Here is a 19,376-nt window from a genome sequence, read left to right on the forward strand (position 1 = left end):
GCCCCTTGTCTGGGGATGAGCAAAGGCTGACTGAATGCACCCACTCCCTTAGCAGGATGTAATAGATGTCGGTGTGGCCCAGAGCCCACCTGCCCAGCTCTTTGAAGACTTGACGGTGGAGGGCAGAGTAAGGGGATCCCTGTTTGCTTCTGGCACTTGGTCTTTCTGTGGGGCACTGGCTGGTGAAGCAGAGTTCCACTAGGTTAGGCTGCAGACACAGATTTTATTTACTCTAAAAGAAGCTTAATGGATCCAGCTCTTAATGACATTCAAGAAATCCTGAAGAAACATGATTTGTTATTTTGGTTGTGCTGTGAACTTTCAGGGCACAGGTCTGTGGATGAAGAATTCTCCTCCCCAGGGAAAACAAAGAATTCCACAGAAACCGGTCAGCCTCGCTGGATTCACCACAGGACAGAGCTTGCCATCACTTAATAAGGACTCTATTGTGTATCTGATGAAAATATATGGAGAATTTTCTTCCTCAGTGAGCCTGTAATTTAGAAGTTTGTAATTTCTCAGCAGTCTCATTCCTTTGACGGGAACAAAGGATTATGTTGATGGAGTAAATAGACATGAAACAAATTGAACTTTCTTTCATTTTAATAAAATAAGATCTATTGCTAGGAGTTTGACTACCACCAATTGAAATGTGTTCTCAGGCTCCCGTAAAGAGAAATTCAGCCTCCTCAGAGCTTTAGGGACTGATTCCCATTTTGTGTCCCACTTTGTCACTGATTGTCATCTCCATGGGGTGGTCATTATGCTTCTCCTAGAAACCTGAAACGTGGAGAGGTTAGTGACTCACCAAAGGTTACATGGTTAATACTTGGCAGAGAGAATTTGAACCAAGATCTGTCATTCAGATCTTGTCAACGGGCCTTGGAATCCTGTTCCTCCTCTCTATCAGGGATCTCGAAACTACGGCCTGTGGACCCACGTCCAGTCCATACCTGTCTTGTATGGCAAATAAGCTAAGAATGATTTTTACATTTTAAATAGTTGAAAAGAATCACAAGAAGAGTAGTATTTCATTACACATGAATACTTTATGACATTCAATGTCAAGCCCCATAAATGATGTTGTGTACCGGAATACAGTCACATCCCTTTGTTTACGCGTAGTGTGCAGCTGCATCCCCCATCCAGGGGTAGAACTGCAGAGCTGTGGCAGAGGCCACTTACAGCCCCGGAGCCAAGGCATTTCGTATCTGAATCTTGACAGAAAAAGTTTGTTAACCCTGCTCTGCACCCTGCAGATACCATGAGCAGTGTGACTCTGTAAGGCTTACAGCCCCTGTGGTTACATATTCGTCCTTTTCAAAACTGACCCAACCATAAGTAGTCTAATATTTCTCCTTTCTTTGCAGAGCAGTGATGCTACGTCAGTAAGAAAACACATGTAAAACAAAAAAGGAGCAAACTGCCTGCAACCCTTAAAACTAAACTGTAGTGGCTTTCCGAGCACAGAGGACGCAAGCCCTGTTTTCTTACCCTGGGTTCCCAATTAAAGAACCATAAAAACAACACAAATTTTACATAAAGGGCATATGCTTCATAGAACTAAAGCAACTTTTACCTGTCAGGGCTCCTTCCTCCCGTGTTTTTGATATTTAATTTTGAAGCTGTAGTTTTAAGACTCTTCAGCAATAGTGCAGGTTGTTGCGAGCTGTTGCCACAGTGGGTTTTGCTCTCAGTCTAAGAGGGAATTTGTCCAGTGCATTGACAGCAGGTAGCAGCGCTGCCTCGGTTGCAGAGAAATAAGAGCAGGTATCCTTTCCCTTTCCCTACTTTGTTCCCCTTCCTCAACTGCACATCCTAAAGAACTGACTCACATAGGAAAAATAACTAAAAAATAAAAATCGTCCTTATTAAGATGAAGACTTCTGGAGGTGAATGGTGAGTATGCTTAGTGCCCCTGAACTGTACACTGAAAGATAGTTAAGATGGTAAATTTTCTGTTAAGGGTAGTTTATCACAATTTACAGTAAAACTTAAGAAAACAACAAAAAAAGGCCCATGGGTATCAATTTTGGACAAAAAAAGTCAAAAAACTTAAGAAAGACTTTTGCATATAATTCCATCAGCAAAATGAACAAAAAAAAAAAGAAGAAGAAGAAGAAGAAGAAGAAGAAGAAGAAGAAGAAGAAGAAGAAGAAGAAGAAGAACCCCAGAGAAGGGGCCTGGAAATATGTGAAGCATGACCGGGGAAAAATGAGCATTAACGTGTGTGCTTGTGCCCATGTGTGTGCACTCATGCATGCGCTTTTCAGAAAATATTCATGTCCAATTAATTACATTCACTCTGCTGTTACGACCAATATTGGACATAAAATGTTTACAAGAATTCTTCATTTAGAATAATCTCTCTCTATGAATGCAAAACATTGTCCACCCTTGCACCAGCGAGCAACAGAAACCAAAATAAAAAGCAACTACGTCTGAGAACCTCTCAGAACCCTAACATCCACACCAGTGACACCAGAGACAAAACCCACATCCTGTGAGCGCCTATTAAGATTCCTCTGCAGTACACGTTCAAAGGCTGCTGTCACCACCAGGGTAAGAGCTAGTTCCGAAGAAAGAGGAAACCACAAGAGAAACCTTCTATTATAAATGAAATGTAGAGATGAGAGGGACTGCCAAACTGAATGAAAGTTTTCCTCTTCAATCATTAGGTCATAAAACTAAAGCCAGCCTGTGCTGGATGTGGGCAAACACCTTATTTGACTCCTGTCCACTTGCCAATGTTTTTCAAAGATTAATACGATACGACCTGAGTGTGCACTGGGAGTACTCTGGCGCTTGGTGCCAGTACCCCGGGCAGAGATGGTGTGCGGCGGCTTCTGAAGGCTCTACTGTTTGCACTGAGCGTATACAATGGCAGCAGCCACTTACGGTCCAGGCCTGGTGGCAACAGGGTCAGCAATCTAAATGCCAGCTGGCGATGACACTGGTCGTGTCAAGTGAAACCAGTGACAAAAGAACAGACGTGCTCTGTGTCTCTCGGTGACTGCAGCAACACAGTCCCTGCAGGCCAGCGATGGTGATGGAGCGCAGAGCAGCATGATGTGAGGTTGTCGTCCGTTCAATCATGTGACCACTGTCTTTTTGATCCACACAAGCCCTGTACACCCCCAGCGTGCACGCACACACACACACACACATGCTTCATTCCTGTGCTTCAATGCTCTGGGCTTTCAAGATGAGGACAAACTCTACTAATAACATGTTAAGCTCAGAAACTGTGGATGTGTTGCCAGGTTGTAGTGGGCCAGACCCTCTGCTGCCCACTATTGGCTCTATGTAAGGCAGGAGTACAAAACAATGGCCTTTAGGCAAACTGTGCCCCTAGAAAGAGTTTTTTAGGCCTGTAGGTTTAAAAATAAAATACAACTGCTCTAATCAGTTGCCATCATTTATAATTCTGGAGAGTTCACTTGAGATGTTAGAGCTCCAATTTCTTTTGATTTGGAAACCCCGGGTCTCCACTCCCCCACTGAACCCATTAGCTGCAGGTGCATGGGAGCTGCTCCCTCAGTTTTCTCTTTCTCACTACCTACTCGCTAACTCAATTTGCTATCCTCTTGGCCTCTGCAGGCTTTGAGTTTGGGTCTTCTGATCTACAGATAGTAACCTTTTTAAGGCAAGGGGCATGTCTTTTCAGTTGCTGCAGTGCTTAGCATGAGCTCCTACACACTGTCAACTCACTCGAGTTACTCAACAATGCACATTCCATGGGCTCAGAGAGCGGATGTGACTTGACGTGGCCTCCCAGCCAGATGCTGCTGAGATGGACAGAACCTTGGGGATCATCCAGCTGCTGTAGAGCATCCAGGCCCCTGTGAGTTAGTGTGTCCCTAAGCAAAAACCCACCTCACATGAATTTCCTCAGCAGAGGCCAAGGCAGACTAAACTGGGTTTGGGAGTCAGACTGCATGTGGTCAACTCCTCCCTTCACAGAGCATGTGACATTGGGCAAGTTGCTTTAACTCTTTGTCTGATCTTCTTCCTCTCCAAAGTAAAGATGAGAACAGTATGTATCCCATAGAATTGGGTGCAGGGTAAATGAGATGATACATAAACACATTTCCCACAATATCCTAGTCCATGGTCCGGCAACAGCCCATCGCTCCACTCAAAACCTTCCCTATTATATCCTCAGAAGATGGACATATCAAATTTAAAAAGTTCATAGTTATTACCGACCACTTGAAGTTCTTCTATGCTGAAATACTTTAGTAAGACGTAATTTTCTACCATGAACCTCTTCTAAAGTAAGTGGACAATAGAAACACATAAAGAAAAAGAAAGGCAGGAGGACATCTATGTCAGTGTGGATCCACAATGTGCCAGAACTGAACAGAAATCGAAACCGCCCTCATCCAGAGGATTTACAACTGACTTGAGGGCAGAAACCATTTCTTTGACGCAATCCTGCATGAAAGCCTTTGCTGAGAGAGATGGGATAGCTTTGGTGGAAGAGAAGGTGCAGCCCCCAAACGGCTTGGGCTTCACCCGGAATGTTCACAGAAGCTGTTGCCAAGGGCCACTAATCTAAGTTCTGGCCTCTCATTTTACCAGTGGGAGAATTAAGACCATTCATATCTCTATCGATAGGAAGGCTCATGCCAAGATGAAGACAGGCCAGTCACTGTATCCCCTGCACCTAGCCAAGTGCTTGGCGCACTGGGCCCCTAGGGCTGGTATGGTGAGGCTCTAACACGTGTGAGGCCTGGGGTCGGGGTGGGGATGAGCTTTTGGAGTATGGAGATGATTACTGCCAGAAGCGGGTGACAAAGACCATCTTGGTCTAGACAAGGTACTAGGTGTAAGGTTGATTTTGGGGGTAGGCTGGGGTGGGAGGAAGTAAGCTTGGGATTAAGCAAATAAAAGTGGTGGGGCTAGATACCATCAAAAATTTTGTTAAACTCCAATTCTTCTTAAACATTTGGGAATAGCTGGTATTAGTTTCAAAGTGTGAGGCCTGAACCACAGGCATCAGAAGTACCTGGTCACTTATTAGCAATGCAGATTCATGAGCCCCATTCTAGACCTGCCAAATCAGAATTTCCAGTAATAGAACCTATGCATTTACATCCTTCACAAGCTCCCCAGGTGCTCTCATGCAGGAAAAAGTTTGGGAGGCACGACACTCACCTCAATGGGGCTCTCCTGTGGTGTCACACAAGAGCTTTGCTGTGCTTGGGCCCCACCAAGATTCAGACTGGAGATTCTGATTTCACAGGTCTGGGAAGAGGCCTGAGAACTAAGACGATTTCTGAAATCTCCCCGGGTGATGTGCAGTGGAATGGTTTACAACCATTCACAACTGATTGCCGGCGGGGAAGGAGAGCCACCCGTCCCTGCGGCGCGAAGTACTTTTGTTATTATAACCGACTGAAAATGAAGATATTCTGATTGGACCTTAGAGACACATTGCTACTTTCCTTTTCAGTTTGTCTCCTTAACCACCCAGGCGGCAGGAAGACAAGAGTTTTCCACAAAAACCTGTCAAAATGTTACTCTGAATACAGAGGTTGTTTGTAAAGTAAGTTGCATGCATTTACTAGGAATACTTCAAAAGGAAGTTTTTCGAGATATATTTTCCCTTCAAATGGACAGTTCAATGAATTTTGACAGATATATGTTCCCATAAAACCACTACATGTAGGAGAGGAAACATTTCTGTCATCCCTGAAAATTCCCTCCTGCTCCTTTGCAGCCAGACCCCTACCTCCACCCTCGGTCCCAGGCAACACCGATAAGCTTTCTGACACTGTGAATTCATTTAGACTATTCTAGAATTTGATATAAATGGGATCGAATAGTACATACTCTCTGTGTCTGGTTTCTTTGGTCCAGCACAATGATTTTACAATTTATTCACACATAACCAGGATTATTAGTGAATTATATTTCTCTGTTTCAAAAGTAAGTGCAGAGGGCTGCAGGGTAGGACTCTTCAGGAGAAAGTGCAGGTTTCCAGAGTGACCAAGGCCAAGTTCCCGTGAAGTGAAAAGAAGTGAGAAAGTGGCAACAATTAGCTAAGTGGCCTTCCACCCCATGAGCTTGGCTAGGGAGGGGAAGAGGAATTGACCATACTGAGGTAGTGGGAGTTTTCTTTGAGGCAGATGATTCCTGGAGCAATGAGTGCTTTGGAGAGGGCTGACCTGAGCAGTAGGATGTGGGAAATGAGAAGAAAGGGAAATGCTGGGAATCAAAAACAAACCATTGCAGGCAGGTAGATAGACATGAGCCGAACAGGAATGGTGGGCCAGGTGCAAAGTACACCAGGGCAGAGAGCCCCTAGTGTCTAGCAACGGGAAAACTACAAGCCCTTGCACAACCACTCCCTGAAGCATTAACCCCTGGAGATGACATCTAGGGCTCAGTTATGTTTCAGCTCCAGGCCCACCCAGAGCAGCAGCAAAGCCAGACTGAATGACGCCATGGCTGCCGTAGGACCAGGTGCACTGACTAATGACCCCCTGCCCTGGCATCGGCCAATCTGTGGAGACCGTGATCCTGAGGAGACACACCTGGAAAGCTAATGAATATTCTGTCGGGATCCTCCCCTGAGACCATCAGATAAAAGCCCTCAGGATGGAGGAACCAGGGTAGGGTGCACACCTGGACCTTTCCTTCCTCTTGTCTTTCAAGGAGCATCTCTCTCTCTCTCCTCCCCACCACCCTCTCTCCCCTAAGCTCCAACCAAGGGACCTCCTTTTTTTTAATCCTTTTTATTGAATTTATTGGGGTGACACTGGTTAACAAAAGAATAGATGTTTCAGGTGCACATTCTACAACACATCATCTGTACACTGTATTGGGTGTGCACCACCCCAAGTCAAGTGCCTGCCCATCACCATTTATCCCCCATATAACTTCCTCCACTTTCCCCCAACCCCCACCAGCAATCACCACACTGTTGTCTCTGTCTGTAATTTTTTTCTTTTTTTCCTTTTTTGCTCAATCCCTCTACCACCTCCCCCCACTCCAAGCCTTTCTGTAACTTGTTTCCTGAGCTCACTTCTTCTGTGGCTTACTTCTATCTTTGTGACTTTCTAAATAAACTTTCCCTCATAATTTGAGTCTTGGCTCTGAATTCTTTTCTTATCAGAACTCAAGAACTGTGGTTGCTGGACCCAGGTTTAACACCTGGTGCTGTTGTTTTGCTGCTAACAAAACATTACCAGTTAAATATTTTTATGTTTTTGGTCTGTGTAGTGGTTTAAAAACATGTCCAAAAATTCTTTGAAATTCTTCTCTTCAAGAGGTAGAGCTTAATGTCACTCCTTTTAAGCATGGAATGGATTTAGTGACTCATGTCCTATGAACAGAAAATGGAGGAAATGGTGGTTCACCATTTCTGCCGTCCTTCCTTAAAGACACTGCGGCTTCCATCTTGGTTGTCTTCTTTGGGATCAGGGGACTCCAGGAGCCATCAGCAGACAGCTGACGTGGTGCGGAGTAAGGTCCTCTCTGCAGAAGGGATGATTAGGCTGAGACTTTCCGGACAAGCAGGACTTGGAGAGGACACGAGTGCCGAGGGACTGGCACATCCCATGGCCCGGAGTGAGACGACATGGCCCATTCAAGGAACTCCGTGGAGTTGCCTTCGGAGTAGTCTAAATTTCTCTTCCTTCATCCAGACCTACCTGTAGGCATTTATTTTTGTTTATTGGTCCAGTTATACTCAGACATGATGTAATAGGAATCTATTAGCACTAACATGTTAAAACTAGTATTGATTAACATAAAGTTCTAGTACAATGGCTGAACTGGCTTTGTTGGTGGCTTATATAACTGATCTTTATGTATAAAATTATTCCATGGGGAGAGATATTCTTAACACCACATAAGTGATCACACAAGTCCCTAGATTAGGGACTACCTAATACCTTTTCCTCATTCTTTTATCATGGTGGGCAGGTGGGTGCGGAGAGAAGTAAAACCTTCCCACATTCAATACCCACATTAATACTCATTTGACATCTTTTGTAGTCAAAGAATCTACTTTTATCTGGCTCAGAAATTTGAACTAATTGAGACCACACATAGCAGCCAAGATTTGGCAGGCTTATTTATATATGGGCACCAAGCCATACTGACTATTCATATTTTCATGTAAATGTTCATGAAGATGAATTAATTCCTGCTGTGATTGACATTCTGCAGCAATTCCCAACACTGCAGACATAGTAAAGTGTGTTGAGTATTTGGTGCCCCAGAGAGCAACAGCATGCGTGAGGTATTGAGCTCCTCCCTGAAATGCAGATTCTGACAGGAGACGTAGGGAGAAACATTGAACAGATAGATGGTTTTGAGTCTGTTCTTCATCTGTAAACTGGGAGAGAAGTGGCCTAGCGAAGAGAAACAGATCATCCTAGGAGCTTAAAGAACTAAATGGCAATGCCTCACTGAGACAACATGGGGACAATTTCGAACACATCTGGCAGCCACGCATGGTGGAAGAAGGTATTAGGAGTGTATTTTAGGAAGTAAATCTTGCAGATAAAGCATTTCATTCAGTGCTATCCAAAAGATTGTTCCATGATGATGAAAATGTTCACTATCTTTCCACTACAAAAGCCACTAGGCATGTGGCTTTTGGACACTTGAAATGTGGCTAGGGAAATTAAGAACCTAATTTTTTATTTAATTAATTTGGGTTTAAGTAGTCAAGAGTGGCTAGTGGCTACTGTATTGGATAGTGCAGCTCTACGTGATGGGGCGAAGGACATGATTCTTTTAGAACTGAGCTTCTTAACAAATGGAGATAGATCTTATTTGGCTGCCACTCTAGCACTCAGCACAATGTCCAACATAGAGCAGGTTTTCAGTAAACGCTTAGAAGAACTTCAGCAGCCACAAGAGGACTGACTCTATAATACAGAAGGTAGATTGTATAAGCTTGTACAGTCAGTGGTTCCCAGAGGGTGTTTCAAAACCTTAGCTGTAGAAAATGCTCTGGAGAGCAAGGATTTTCTGAGCCAATACACCTACAAGTCTTGCATGGAGGGTGAGGGTGCCTATAGGGTATTAAAGAAACTGGAATACAGTTATCAACTCACTATTTTCCATAATTATTTGCCATGGAAGCCCTTCTCACACAATCCTTTGATATCCCTTAGAACTAGTAGATTCTGGGAAAAATACTTTGGGAGATGCTGCAGTAAAGACAGGTATAGGAGGAAAACTTCCAGTGTATTCCTTGAAAGTAAGAACCCAATTTTCAGCACATGGTCAGCAAGTAATGTATGTTACTGAATGATCTAGAAACGGCTCTGCCAGTCAAAACCACAGGCAGCCTACAAGCCGTTCCCACTCAGCAAAGGTAAAGAGAGAGGCAGTGTGCGACTTGTAAGCCTGCCATTCTTAGTGTGCATCCTGCAGAGCTGAAGCACAATCTGACATGTCAGAATTAGATGGAGGTGTGCGATAACAAAGTGGAACAGAAACAACAAGAGCTATGGGAATATGTTAATAATTTTATAAGGCTCTGTACTTTAAAATTTAAACCAAGCAGCTAAACACTGAGAATTCATTGTAATTAGAATATCAATCCCCATGCAAAGGAATCACAAGACTAGAGATATGGGGTGGTATAAACCAGGATAGCACAGGGGCTCCTGGGGATAGGAGAAGGGAATGGTCCTCTTTAGGAAGAAAAATAATACAAAAAGAATATGATTAAGACCAGGGCAGAGACATATTCCTTAGTCACTTCTGGTCTTGAGTTTTGCTAATACTTGCATCTATGTAATAAGGAGTTGGAATTAACTCTAGGCCCACACTATAGTTTCTGCTAAAAGTTATTTGTAGTTATGGTACATATACTATGCTGAAGTGTAATAAATTGTATATAGACCATCCTACGGTATGAATTAATCTCTTTTCAACAAATCCCTTTTGTTCTCTTTTAAAACTTGAAGCTTTAAAAAACCAAAAATCTCTTCAAGTACAGTTAAGTAGAGAAATCTGGATGGGAAAACCCCCAGCAACACCCTCAGTCAAGGTCACAGTGCCTTTGCGGTGAGGTGACTGAACAAACCTGCCCCTGCAGGGCTAGGCATGTTGCAGATGAGCAACCTGCAGGCTCCTTCATGTGCTGTAGAATCACTGAGATCTGCCCACTTAAAATAAGGCTTCAAAACTCCACTGTCTAGGGGGGAGCACCCCACATCCGGGGAATTGTTTTGCCCAAGGGGATTTCGGACATCCACCTCCCACAGCCACCGAGGGGTCTGCACGACGCCTGGCCTGCTCCTCTGAGCATCTGTCACCACAGCTCTGTACAGCGGGGAGCAGAGCCACGGCCAGAGGCAGGGGCGAGCCACTCAGCCACTTGGTTCTGGGCACACAGGCCATGTGTTATGTGCATTGTCGGTCTTTGTTGTTAAGGCCTTTTAAAGCACACAGTTTGATTTTTATGATGATTATGAAAGTCATATATGCTTGTAATAGAAAACTTGAAAAGCCCATATAAGTATATGTAAAAAATAGCATTACTCATAATTCCACTAAAAAAGAACCACTCTCGACACTTTGTGCTGTATTTCGTTTCTGATCTATGATGGTACTAACAGACAATACTAAACAATACATATATGAGTAGAGTGATTTTTCAATACAGTTTTAAATCCTGTTTTTATTACTTAATATTGTATGCTGGCAGTATCCCCACGGTCATTATCTTCAACTCTGATCGATTGTATTTTAGGCTCTGAGATAAGCCAGACCACATCCCACCCTGACCACCTCCCCAGAAAGATACCAAAACCAACAAATGAATAAAACAAGCACCTACCATTTTACAAATACAACATTAGCAAAGGATGAGTAAATAGGACTGACAAAGGCATGTGGCCGATGCTGCCACATTCTCAATAACCCAGCACAATGCAGTTCATTGAAAACAATCCCAAATTTCTTCACTATTTTTCACATTGACACTTCACAATATGTCTGCCAAGGCTCCTAAAATGGTCTCTGGCAGGCTTTCCCACTCAGCCCTGGGCGTTTGGGTTGCCCTGAACAACTGCCACCAGCTGATGCCATGCTGGACACACACATGTCCACAACCCATCTAAATGGTCAGAGTCCCTTTAATGGAATCTGTAGTTACTCTCTGCACCAGCTTCAATTCATGAAGGCCTCTCTAAGCAAAGAAAGAAGGTCTCCTTGAATGAAAGAAGACAAGGCTAGTGAAACATCACACCCAAAATCATCATCTCAGTGAGACAATCTAGGAGGAGGCTCTGGATATGATCCCTTTCATAGATGGGGAAACCTAGGCACAGAGACATAACATGAGTTGCTCAGGGTCAGATAACCGATGTGGTATAACAAAATCATGGAAACCTTATTGTAAAAGCCAACTGCTAGGCCCACAGGCTGAAGCTCTTTCTTTTTAATGCCTGTGTCCCTACCCGAGCCATCTGGCTTGAAGTCAAGGAACCCGTCTGATGAGAAGCAGCCCAGAGGCCTTTGCAGATGATGTTTCAGAAGAAAAAGGTCCTTTCAAAAGCCCCACAATGGTTCTTCATTGCTGGCTATTTTGGGGGGCAGCTCTGGCTCATGTGAGAGGCTCTGCTTCTTTTCACAGTCCTGACCTGATCTTACCACTATAGGCCAACCTTGGCTGCCGCACTCGCCCAAGCGTCTCCGAGGAAAGTGCAGGCGTGACTGGGCCACCTCTTAGGGGAACACAAGGCGAGCATATGCTTGGGCCTGGATGGGCTGTGCTGGGTCTCTATGAGACAAGGCTTCCCAAATCTTTGGTATTCAAACTTTTTCATCCTGCTGGGCCACCATTTTTAAAGGAGTGGTTTTGGTGCCAAACCTGAAAATCATTTGGAACATGAACTTCAGTCATAACCCAAGAGGCACTGGCTGCAAACTCAGGGAGGAGGGGAAGCTTTGGTGTGACCAAATGGCAGTCTAAGAAGTGTCTTGAGAACTGGAGAGGGACGTGGTTTGGATGTTGAGAAGTAACATCTGTTTGAAGTAAACGTAATAAGTGTGAGGAAAAGATGATATAATACATGAAAAGAGCTTAATAGAACATCTGGAACTCTAGAAATGAAGCTAGTGTTTATTTCTCAGAAACGCCTGTGTGCCTTGCACAGGGTAAGAACAGAACTCAGTAATGAGGTGTCACACAGTGATGTGGGAGGGGTAGGAGTGAGCAGGGATGGGTTTCTTTTTCCCTGTGAAGCCCTCCCTTATGAGTTTCACTTCCCTCCCATCTTCCTCTTAGTCTTCTCTCTTCCTTACCCCAGGGAGCTGTGGTGAGTGTGTGGTTGGGGCCAGGGTAGGGGCAGGGAGGCAGAACTCCTCCAAAGACACACACAAAGATAAACAGTGTTGCCTAAACTGTGGATCTTGTCCATGGATTGTGATCTCTATGAGATGTTAATGAGTGATAACAATAGAAAAAAAGATTTCAGGTGGGCTACATAAAATCGAACCAGTTTCTTCACTGAATGGTTTCTCAGGGCCTTTCATCTGTGATTGTACGTTATGAGTATTCCAGGGTGGAGATGATGTAGCCTTTCGTAAGCTCACCAGATCAAGGAAAAAAAGCGTGCTTTCACTGAGCATCATTCAGGACCGACATTTTGAGGAATACTTTTAGCCAACACTATCCTTAGATTTTTCTTCTTTGCTTTATTTCCCCATCTTAATGAGCTAACAACCCCCACTCCTAGAAAGGGGAAGAGATGATGTGTGCTAAAGGTAGTAATTCTCAAATATGAGCATATTCATCATCTACAGTCTTGCCCTTCAGGATGTGGTCTGGGAACCAGCAGCATCAGTATCACCTGGGAGCAAAATGTACACGCTCGCGTCCCATCCCAGGCCCAGGTGCACTGAAACGGAGCCTGCATTTTGGCATGATGCCCAGGTGGGCACATTCAAGTTTGAGATGCAGACCAAGGGTGCATGGTGCCAGGCACTAGCCCCAATAATTCTGATTTCTGTGTGTCTGTGGTGATGTCCAGGTGTGCACATTTTTAAATAATCTCCAGGGGATTAGCTGGTGTGCAGAGCCCTACTGAGAAGCACTGACTTGGCCCAAGCACCCTGCTATATACAAGGTGACAGAACAGCCCTGTGGTGTTGAATGAAACCCAACAGCCCTGCTGGGTTTCACAGCAGCACTTCTACAAGGTAGGTGATGGTATAATCACCTTTACTATTAGAAATAAGGAAATGAAGCCCTGGAGAGAAGGTGAAGGCCCTAGACCAAGGTCACCCAGGGGTCAGCAGGTGCATTAGGGTGAACAAGCACCCTACAGTCTTACCCCTTCCCCCACCCCTCCCACTTTTCCGACATCTCTCCTCCTCCCTAATCGGCTCCTTATTCAGTGGCTACTGCCTTACTGACAGCCCTCTCTGAGCCTGCCTTTGTTTGTAGTGAAAGGCCAACAAAACACTGTTGGCTGCCTGTACTGGCTAACAATAATTCTGATTAGCTTAATTCTGTAAGCTGACTCCCAGACTGCCAAGGGCCAACAGCAGCCTGCTTATTCAATCAGGGCCTGGCCCATTTTCTAATTACCAGCATCATTTGGACTTCTTCCCTCCAACTGTGAACTTGTTTGAGTTCAACTTGCATTTACATGAGAAATGGATCATTAGTCACAGCTGTGTCTATGTCAGTCCTCCAGCCCCGCCTCCCTGTTGGGGACCAAATGAAATGGCATGTGATTCCCTGGGTTCCCAGGCTGCTGCTGACCAGCAAGTCCCAAAGGGAGCCATGAGGCAAGCCTTCAGTGCACAGGCCAGGGTGACCTCTTCCCAGCTTCTGAATTCCAATTTGTATTCCCACTCAGAGACTTGATGGAGTGACCGCTCATCTCCATTTGCCAAGGACTGAGTTTTCCCAGGACATGAGACTTTTAGTGCTAACACTTTGGAGGGTCGGTCCCCTTATGCCTGGCACACCATGACACACAGGCAGTGTGAGAACATTCAATATTCCCTGAGTGATCTAGCTGGAATCTGAAACAGAGAACTGCATAAAGTTAGGGTCTCATCTTTCTGCGTCAGGCCTAAGACAGCTGAGGTATTTCTTCATTGCTCTGTACCTTATTTCACTTTTAATCTCTATTGCTAATCTGAGAGGATGAAGCACTACTTCCAACAATGGATGAGAGGAGGTCTGCAGGCATATTCTGAGGTGAGGGAGGCACCAAGGAATCAACACCTCTAGTCCCTTTGGACAGAGGTACATCATCCACAAAGTACTCTACTCAATTCAAAACTACAGTTAGCATTTATGATGTACCAGGCAACACAGGCAATGCAAGCTTATGTCATGTACACCGCCAGCCCTCAAAGAGGGAGACACTGGTACAATGAACTCTATCTACTACAAGGCTACCTGGGGGATTACTAAAATGGCAAAAGGCTGTGGGATCTAAGGAAGAGAACATTGGGGTGCCTCTGCTTACTATATGCCAGCTTCTTTACATTCTTTATCTCTCACTTCACAGCTGACATTTCTTAAGGACTTACCATGTGACTAACCCATTTAATTTTTACAATAATTCTATTATTATACTCATTCCATGAATGAGGAAGATGAGGCTTTGAAAAGTCAAGTATCTCTCTCAATATTGCAAGTTAGTAAAGGAAGTCTGAACCCAGAGAGTTGAATTTTGTCCCTGGCACAGTCTAAGACTGAATCTCTACCCTTGTTGGGGGGCTGGACCGTCAACACAACATCAGACAAAAGCAAATGGCTGGGCTCTGAGAGCAGGGGAGTGGGGGTGTCCATACTGTAACCACGGTAGAGAGAAACATGCAGTGAGGTGTCTGACTCTGAACTGCAGAATCCCAAGGCATGACACCAGGAATGTCCCACTGGAGGTATGGGAACTCTGGGCACGCTGATGTTCTCAGGAAAACTGGCAGAACAAATGCTGTCCTCCGTCCCTCTAGCTGAAGTAGGGCCTAAAGAATGTACAACTAGAATGAGAAGCCAAGTGCCTGACTTCTTTGTCATCCTTCAAGGGCCATAGATGAGCAACAGTCATTGTTTTACATTTTTGAGTGCTTTTGTAAATTCTCAAAAGTATATCTTTCTTCTGTACGTAGAACATTTGAGCAACTTACTTTGCATATATAGGGTACTTGACATGTGCAAGTCAAATAAAAATGTGTTGATCTGACATGCTGTGACTGATTTTAACAGGTGCAATGCAACAGTGGATTTAGAAGTTAGGTGTTCTAGCACTATTGAAAGTGCTCATTTCAGTAATAACAACCCACAAGTATAGTATTCTTAGTGGGCACTGGACACTATTAAGTATAATCAATGTCTTTTTTGTTTACTTTATATGGTTTGGTTTGTGTAAAATGAATATATAATGTCAGACAATTAAGCTTTAAAAACACTTGCCATTAACATGTAAAAGCATTAAAATTAGCCTCCCTGTAATAATAATTAAAAAAGCATAAAGGTAGGAAGGACACTATTTGAAGCAAGATAAAGAAATACAAGCTTCTGGGAGGGGACAAAAACTGATACCCTTTTTGCTCACTTTCATTATTAATAATTCTTGGTTAATCCAATTATAGTTTTTTCCCCCAAAGAGGCTCCTATCTAGAATATAGGGTTTTGAGGGGCCTTTCTGTGACTCTGAGACTTCGGTCAGCTCCTGGCACAGCCAGGTGTTAGAATCCCTGTGGCCTCTTCTTTAGCAAATGACAAAGCTGTCTCATGGCAAACAGAAAAACTTTCTCTACTTGCTGCCTTACACTCAGCTCTGCACTACAATGGCCTTTATGTTTCTGTATAAGTAGAAACCGATGTTCACATCTACCCGTCCGACGTTTCTGCTCCTGTAGCTCAGTGCAGCCGGAACCATGCACGCTTGGGAGAGCCTCTTGCTCCTGGTGGGTCTTTGGGGAAAATGTTTCCCCTCCATCTGAACATGTCAATTGAAGAGAACAAAACTAAACTCACCAAAAACAACCATCTCTGGGAGATCAGAGTGGTTTCTCCACTCTCTTCATTTCCATGGCCCCTATTGACTCTTTCCTTTGTCCTTGACATTTTCTAAAATTAGCTTTATCACTCCAGCATTTTAACTCCCTTGAGCTGTTTGCTCAACCTTTTCTTCTTGAAGTGGCTGTCTACCCACAGCAGCCATTATAGAGGACAAACTAGTAATACTCACTCAAAATGTATTTCAGTTTCTTTCCACACTAGTTATCCAACCGATTCAGAAACAACTTAGTTCTTGCCTCCAAGAGCTTTCTAGAAAGCAGTTGTAAATAAAAATGAAGAAAATTGGCACTTCTTTAGCCAATGACATGCTTCAAGTGTACCCAGAAAGTCTTACTTTCTTCCAGAATTCTTGAGTGACACAAAAAATTTACATATTTTACCATGTACTCTCATAGCATTATAACAGATTTCAAGTCCGGAGACTCTAAAGGTGACATGTGACATTCACAAACATCTTCTTGGCCAGATACAGGTACGGTACTGTATTAAACATGTCTTTTATTTTTTGTGTTCGGATTCTTTACCGTCTGGGGTCTTGCTGACCAGAGAGGTCTCAGGGCTAGCAATTCCTTGAGACAGTAAACAACTTACCCTCAAGCTGCTCACTGACTAATCAATACAAACCAACAGAACGCACACCCCAACCACCTCCTCTACCTCCTCTCACACTTAGGGTTACGATTCCCCTGCCCTCACCACCCCAGGGCCAGGTCCCAAACAGCCAGGGTAGCCCCTAGGCTCAGAGCCCACTGAAATTATTCCAACTAGTCAATCTTAAACTGGCCTGACTGCCTTTGCTTTCTAGGAAAACCACAACAAAGGCTCTTGCCCACGTCCCCCCTGCTCCCTCTGCCTCTGACAAACCCGGCTGCTCCCCTGTGTGGCCCCCATGACATAATGTGACTCTCTTGGGATCTGTGAGCATAACAAACAGTCTTTGGATAGTTTGATTTGTTGGCCTCACCATATATAAATAATAACAAAACCTATATTTTAGAAACACGTATAGAAAGAGAAAGGAAGACGGTAGGAAAGATGACCGCCTGCCCCTGTATTCTGGCATTACTCAGATGGACTTGGATGACACGCGGTTGCTCTATCAGTTACACTTAGCAAAAGTGCCACTTTTACTGTTTCAGGAAAAAAGCATGATTTTACTGTAAAGCAGCGTATTATACTGGCTAAGAAAGTACTCAGCAGCGCCAGCTAGAAAGGGCTGTGATGGGGCATCCTGGGAAAATACCACACATTACAAATATGATGTGGTTTTTCAGAGTCCTTGACTTCAAAAGCTCAGATTGAGTCTAACCGTAAAAATAATGTATGAAGAAAATAAACATAGTCCCCATCCCCCTACATGATAATAGTACAGTTTTATATTAAATGTTCTGGGTTCTAATTATTCTACTAAAGTTGTGTCCCAGGGATTTGGTGTGAAAGCAAAGTTCCTGTGATGCTGCACTCTAGTCTGGGCTTCCTCTCTCTCTGTCGCTGGAATCAGAGCTGCTCAAAGGCAGTTTTACCTTCGTCTGTCCAGTAGTTGCCACACAATAGGTGCTCAAAATGTGTTTGCAGACTATATGCTTCTGATCATCTCTTCTGATAACAGTGTAAGAGATGACAGGAGAGATCAGAGACATCCACAGAAGAGATTAAGTAATTAGGTGACTGGTTTTGAAGGTGAGAATTAAAGCTACTCCCTTCAGCTGAAACCACCACAAGCCCATTATATTCTGCCACCTCTCAGGGAGAAATTTAAAACACTTATTTGGTGGCTATGGACATCTTGGCATCTTCTGACCTTTAACTGACCTGTGAAGCCTATCTAATTCTGCAACCCCAGCCAACAACTACCCATTAGTGAGCATTTTGCATAGGTCCTGGGGTGACTGGGGTGCCATCACTGCCTGGTGACACTCACCAAGGGCTCCAGCTCCTTGCGGTCTATGAGGTTCATCTCTGTGACGAAGTAATAGAAGTGTTTGTAGCAGGTGTTGACGTGGGCCTCTGCGCCCATCACGATGACCCGGTCGAAGTGGTGGATGTAGACGTGGACAAAGACCCGGAAAAGGCGGCACAGGATCTTCTTGCAGATCTGAAGGAAGTTCTTTGGGAAGGGAACACCTAGAGAAGGTGAAAAAAAGAGAGCAAAACCTTGATGGGAAAGCTTAGGCAGTCCCCCAGGGCCACGTGCGAGGCTGAGGAACAGTCCAGGACCCGGGCTCCCAGGCCGGCCTGCAGACACTCAGCTGCGTCTGACCCCGCCTTAAAAAAGTGGCTACAATGCTGCTAAAATCAAATGCCAACAACAACCAAAAAGAGGGAAGGGGTCTGGTTTCTTTCTTTGGCTATATCTTATTTTGGTATGAATAAATGTGTAGAAATACTTATTTTTACATAGAAATGTACACTCTCCCTTAATCCTTTTAATTTTTTTCCCACTTTATAAACCCCGAGAAAGTTCATCCCCCTCTTACCTCTAATGTAAGAAAATGGGTGGGAGCAGGGCGATGCCACAGGGAGACAGGCACTCTCTGTCACAGAGAACCAGGGAGTGGTGGAGCCTGTGGTGGCAAACGCAGCCCCAGCCCGTGGGGCCATGTGTGGGTGGAGGCCCAGAGCCGTTACAGATTGTGGTTTTTGAGATACTTAAGAAATTTGGAGCTCTATGTGACTTGCTGCATTAAAAAACAATAGCAATTAATCTGAAATTTTAAAGATACCATGGGGTCAAAACAAAACATCTTTCTAGGTTAGATTTGCCTGCAGGTTGCCAGTATGCAGATTCTAAAGCAAACTTTTCCTGAGACCCTGAGATACACGGTTCCTGAGGTGGGCAAAGGCAACAAACTTCATAAATACCTCACATTACATTCACTACCACTCCATTGCCTTGCGGTCGGTAAGAGCTGAGGGCTACATTTTTCACGACACAGACACCCAGGTTCCCCATCTGACCACTGCTACTCCCAGCTTGGGCAGGTGGCAAATAGCAGATTCGCAAGCCTACTTCCTTTCTCCCTCTCAAACACTGCTTAAGCTCTTGTTATGTACATTGTCCTTAAGTGGTGACATGGTGTTAGGGAATCCTAAGTGAGACACAGTTTGAATCCCTACTCTCTCCTTTTCCAGCTGTAGTTGACCTCTCTGACCTTCAGGTGTTCTGTTTGTAGGATGCGGATTAAAATTCCAGTGGTTGTGAGGATTAGAAGTGGTACCTGTACAGCTTTGGTTTCCCATTTGTAAAAAGGGGATCATGATAAGGCCTCCCTTGCATGGCTAGGAAGGTGTTAACACAAGTAAAATCCTCCTCCTGTCCCTAAAACAGAGTAAGCATTCACTAAATGGG

General features: G+C 44.3%; 1 protein-coding gene across 4 annotated transcripts in view; it reads right to left on the reverse strand.

Moving 5' to 3' along the window:
• Nucleotides 1-19,376, reverse strand: part of MOB3B (MOB kinase activator 3B) — a 184,070-nt gene that overhangs the window by 17,523 nt on the left and 147,171 nt on the right. For 3 of the 4 annotated variants that reach the window (XM_024558304.4, XM_045193681.2, XM_053925003.1), the window contains exon 3: nucleotides 17,949-18,151. In XM_024558304.4, the coding sequence (XP_024414072.2) occupies nucleotides 17,949-18,151 (203 nt within the window). Of the gene's footprint in view, nucleotides 1-6,847; nucleotides 7,662-17,948; nucleotides 18,152-19,376 lie in introns of those variants that run through there. The other variant, XM_045193682.3, reaches the window with a different exon arrangement.

The sequence above is a fragment of the Desmodus rotundus genome, chromosome 1 (genome assembly GCF_022682495.2).
Source record: "Desmodus rotundus isolate HL8 chromosome 1, HLdesRot8A.1, whole genome shotgun sequence".
NCBI classification, from domain to species: Eukaryota; Metazoa; Chordata; class Mammalia; order Chiroptera; family Phyllostomidae; genus Desmodus; species Desmodus rotundus.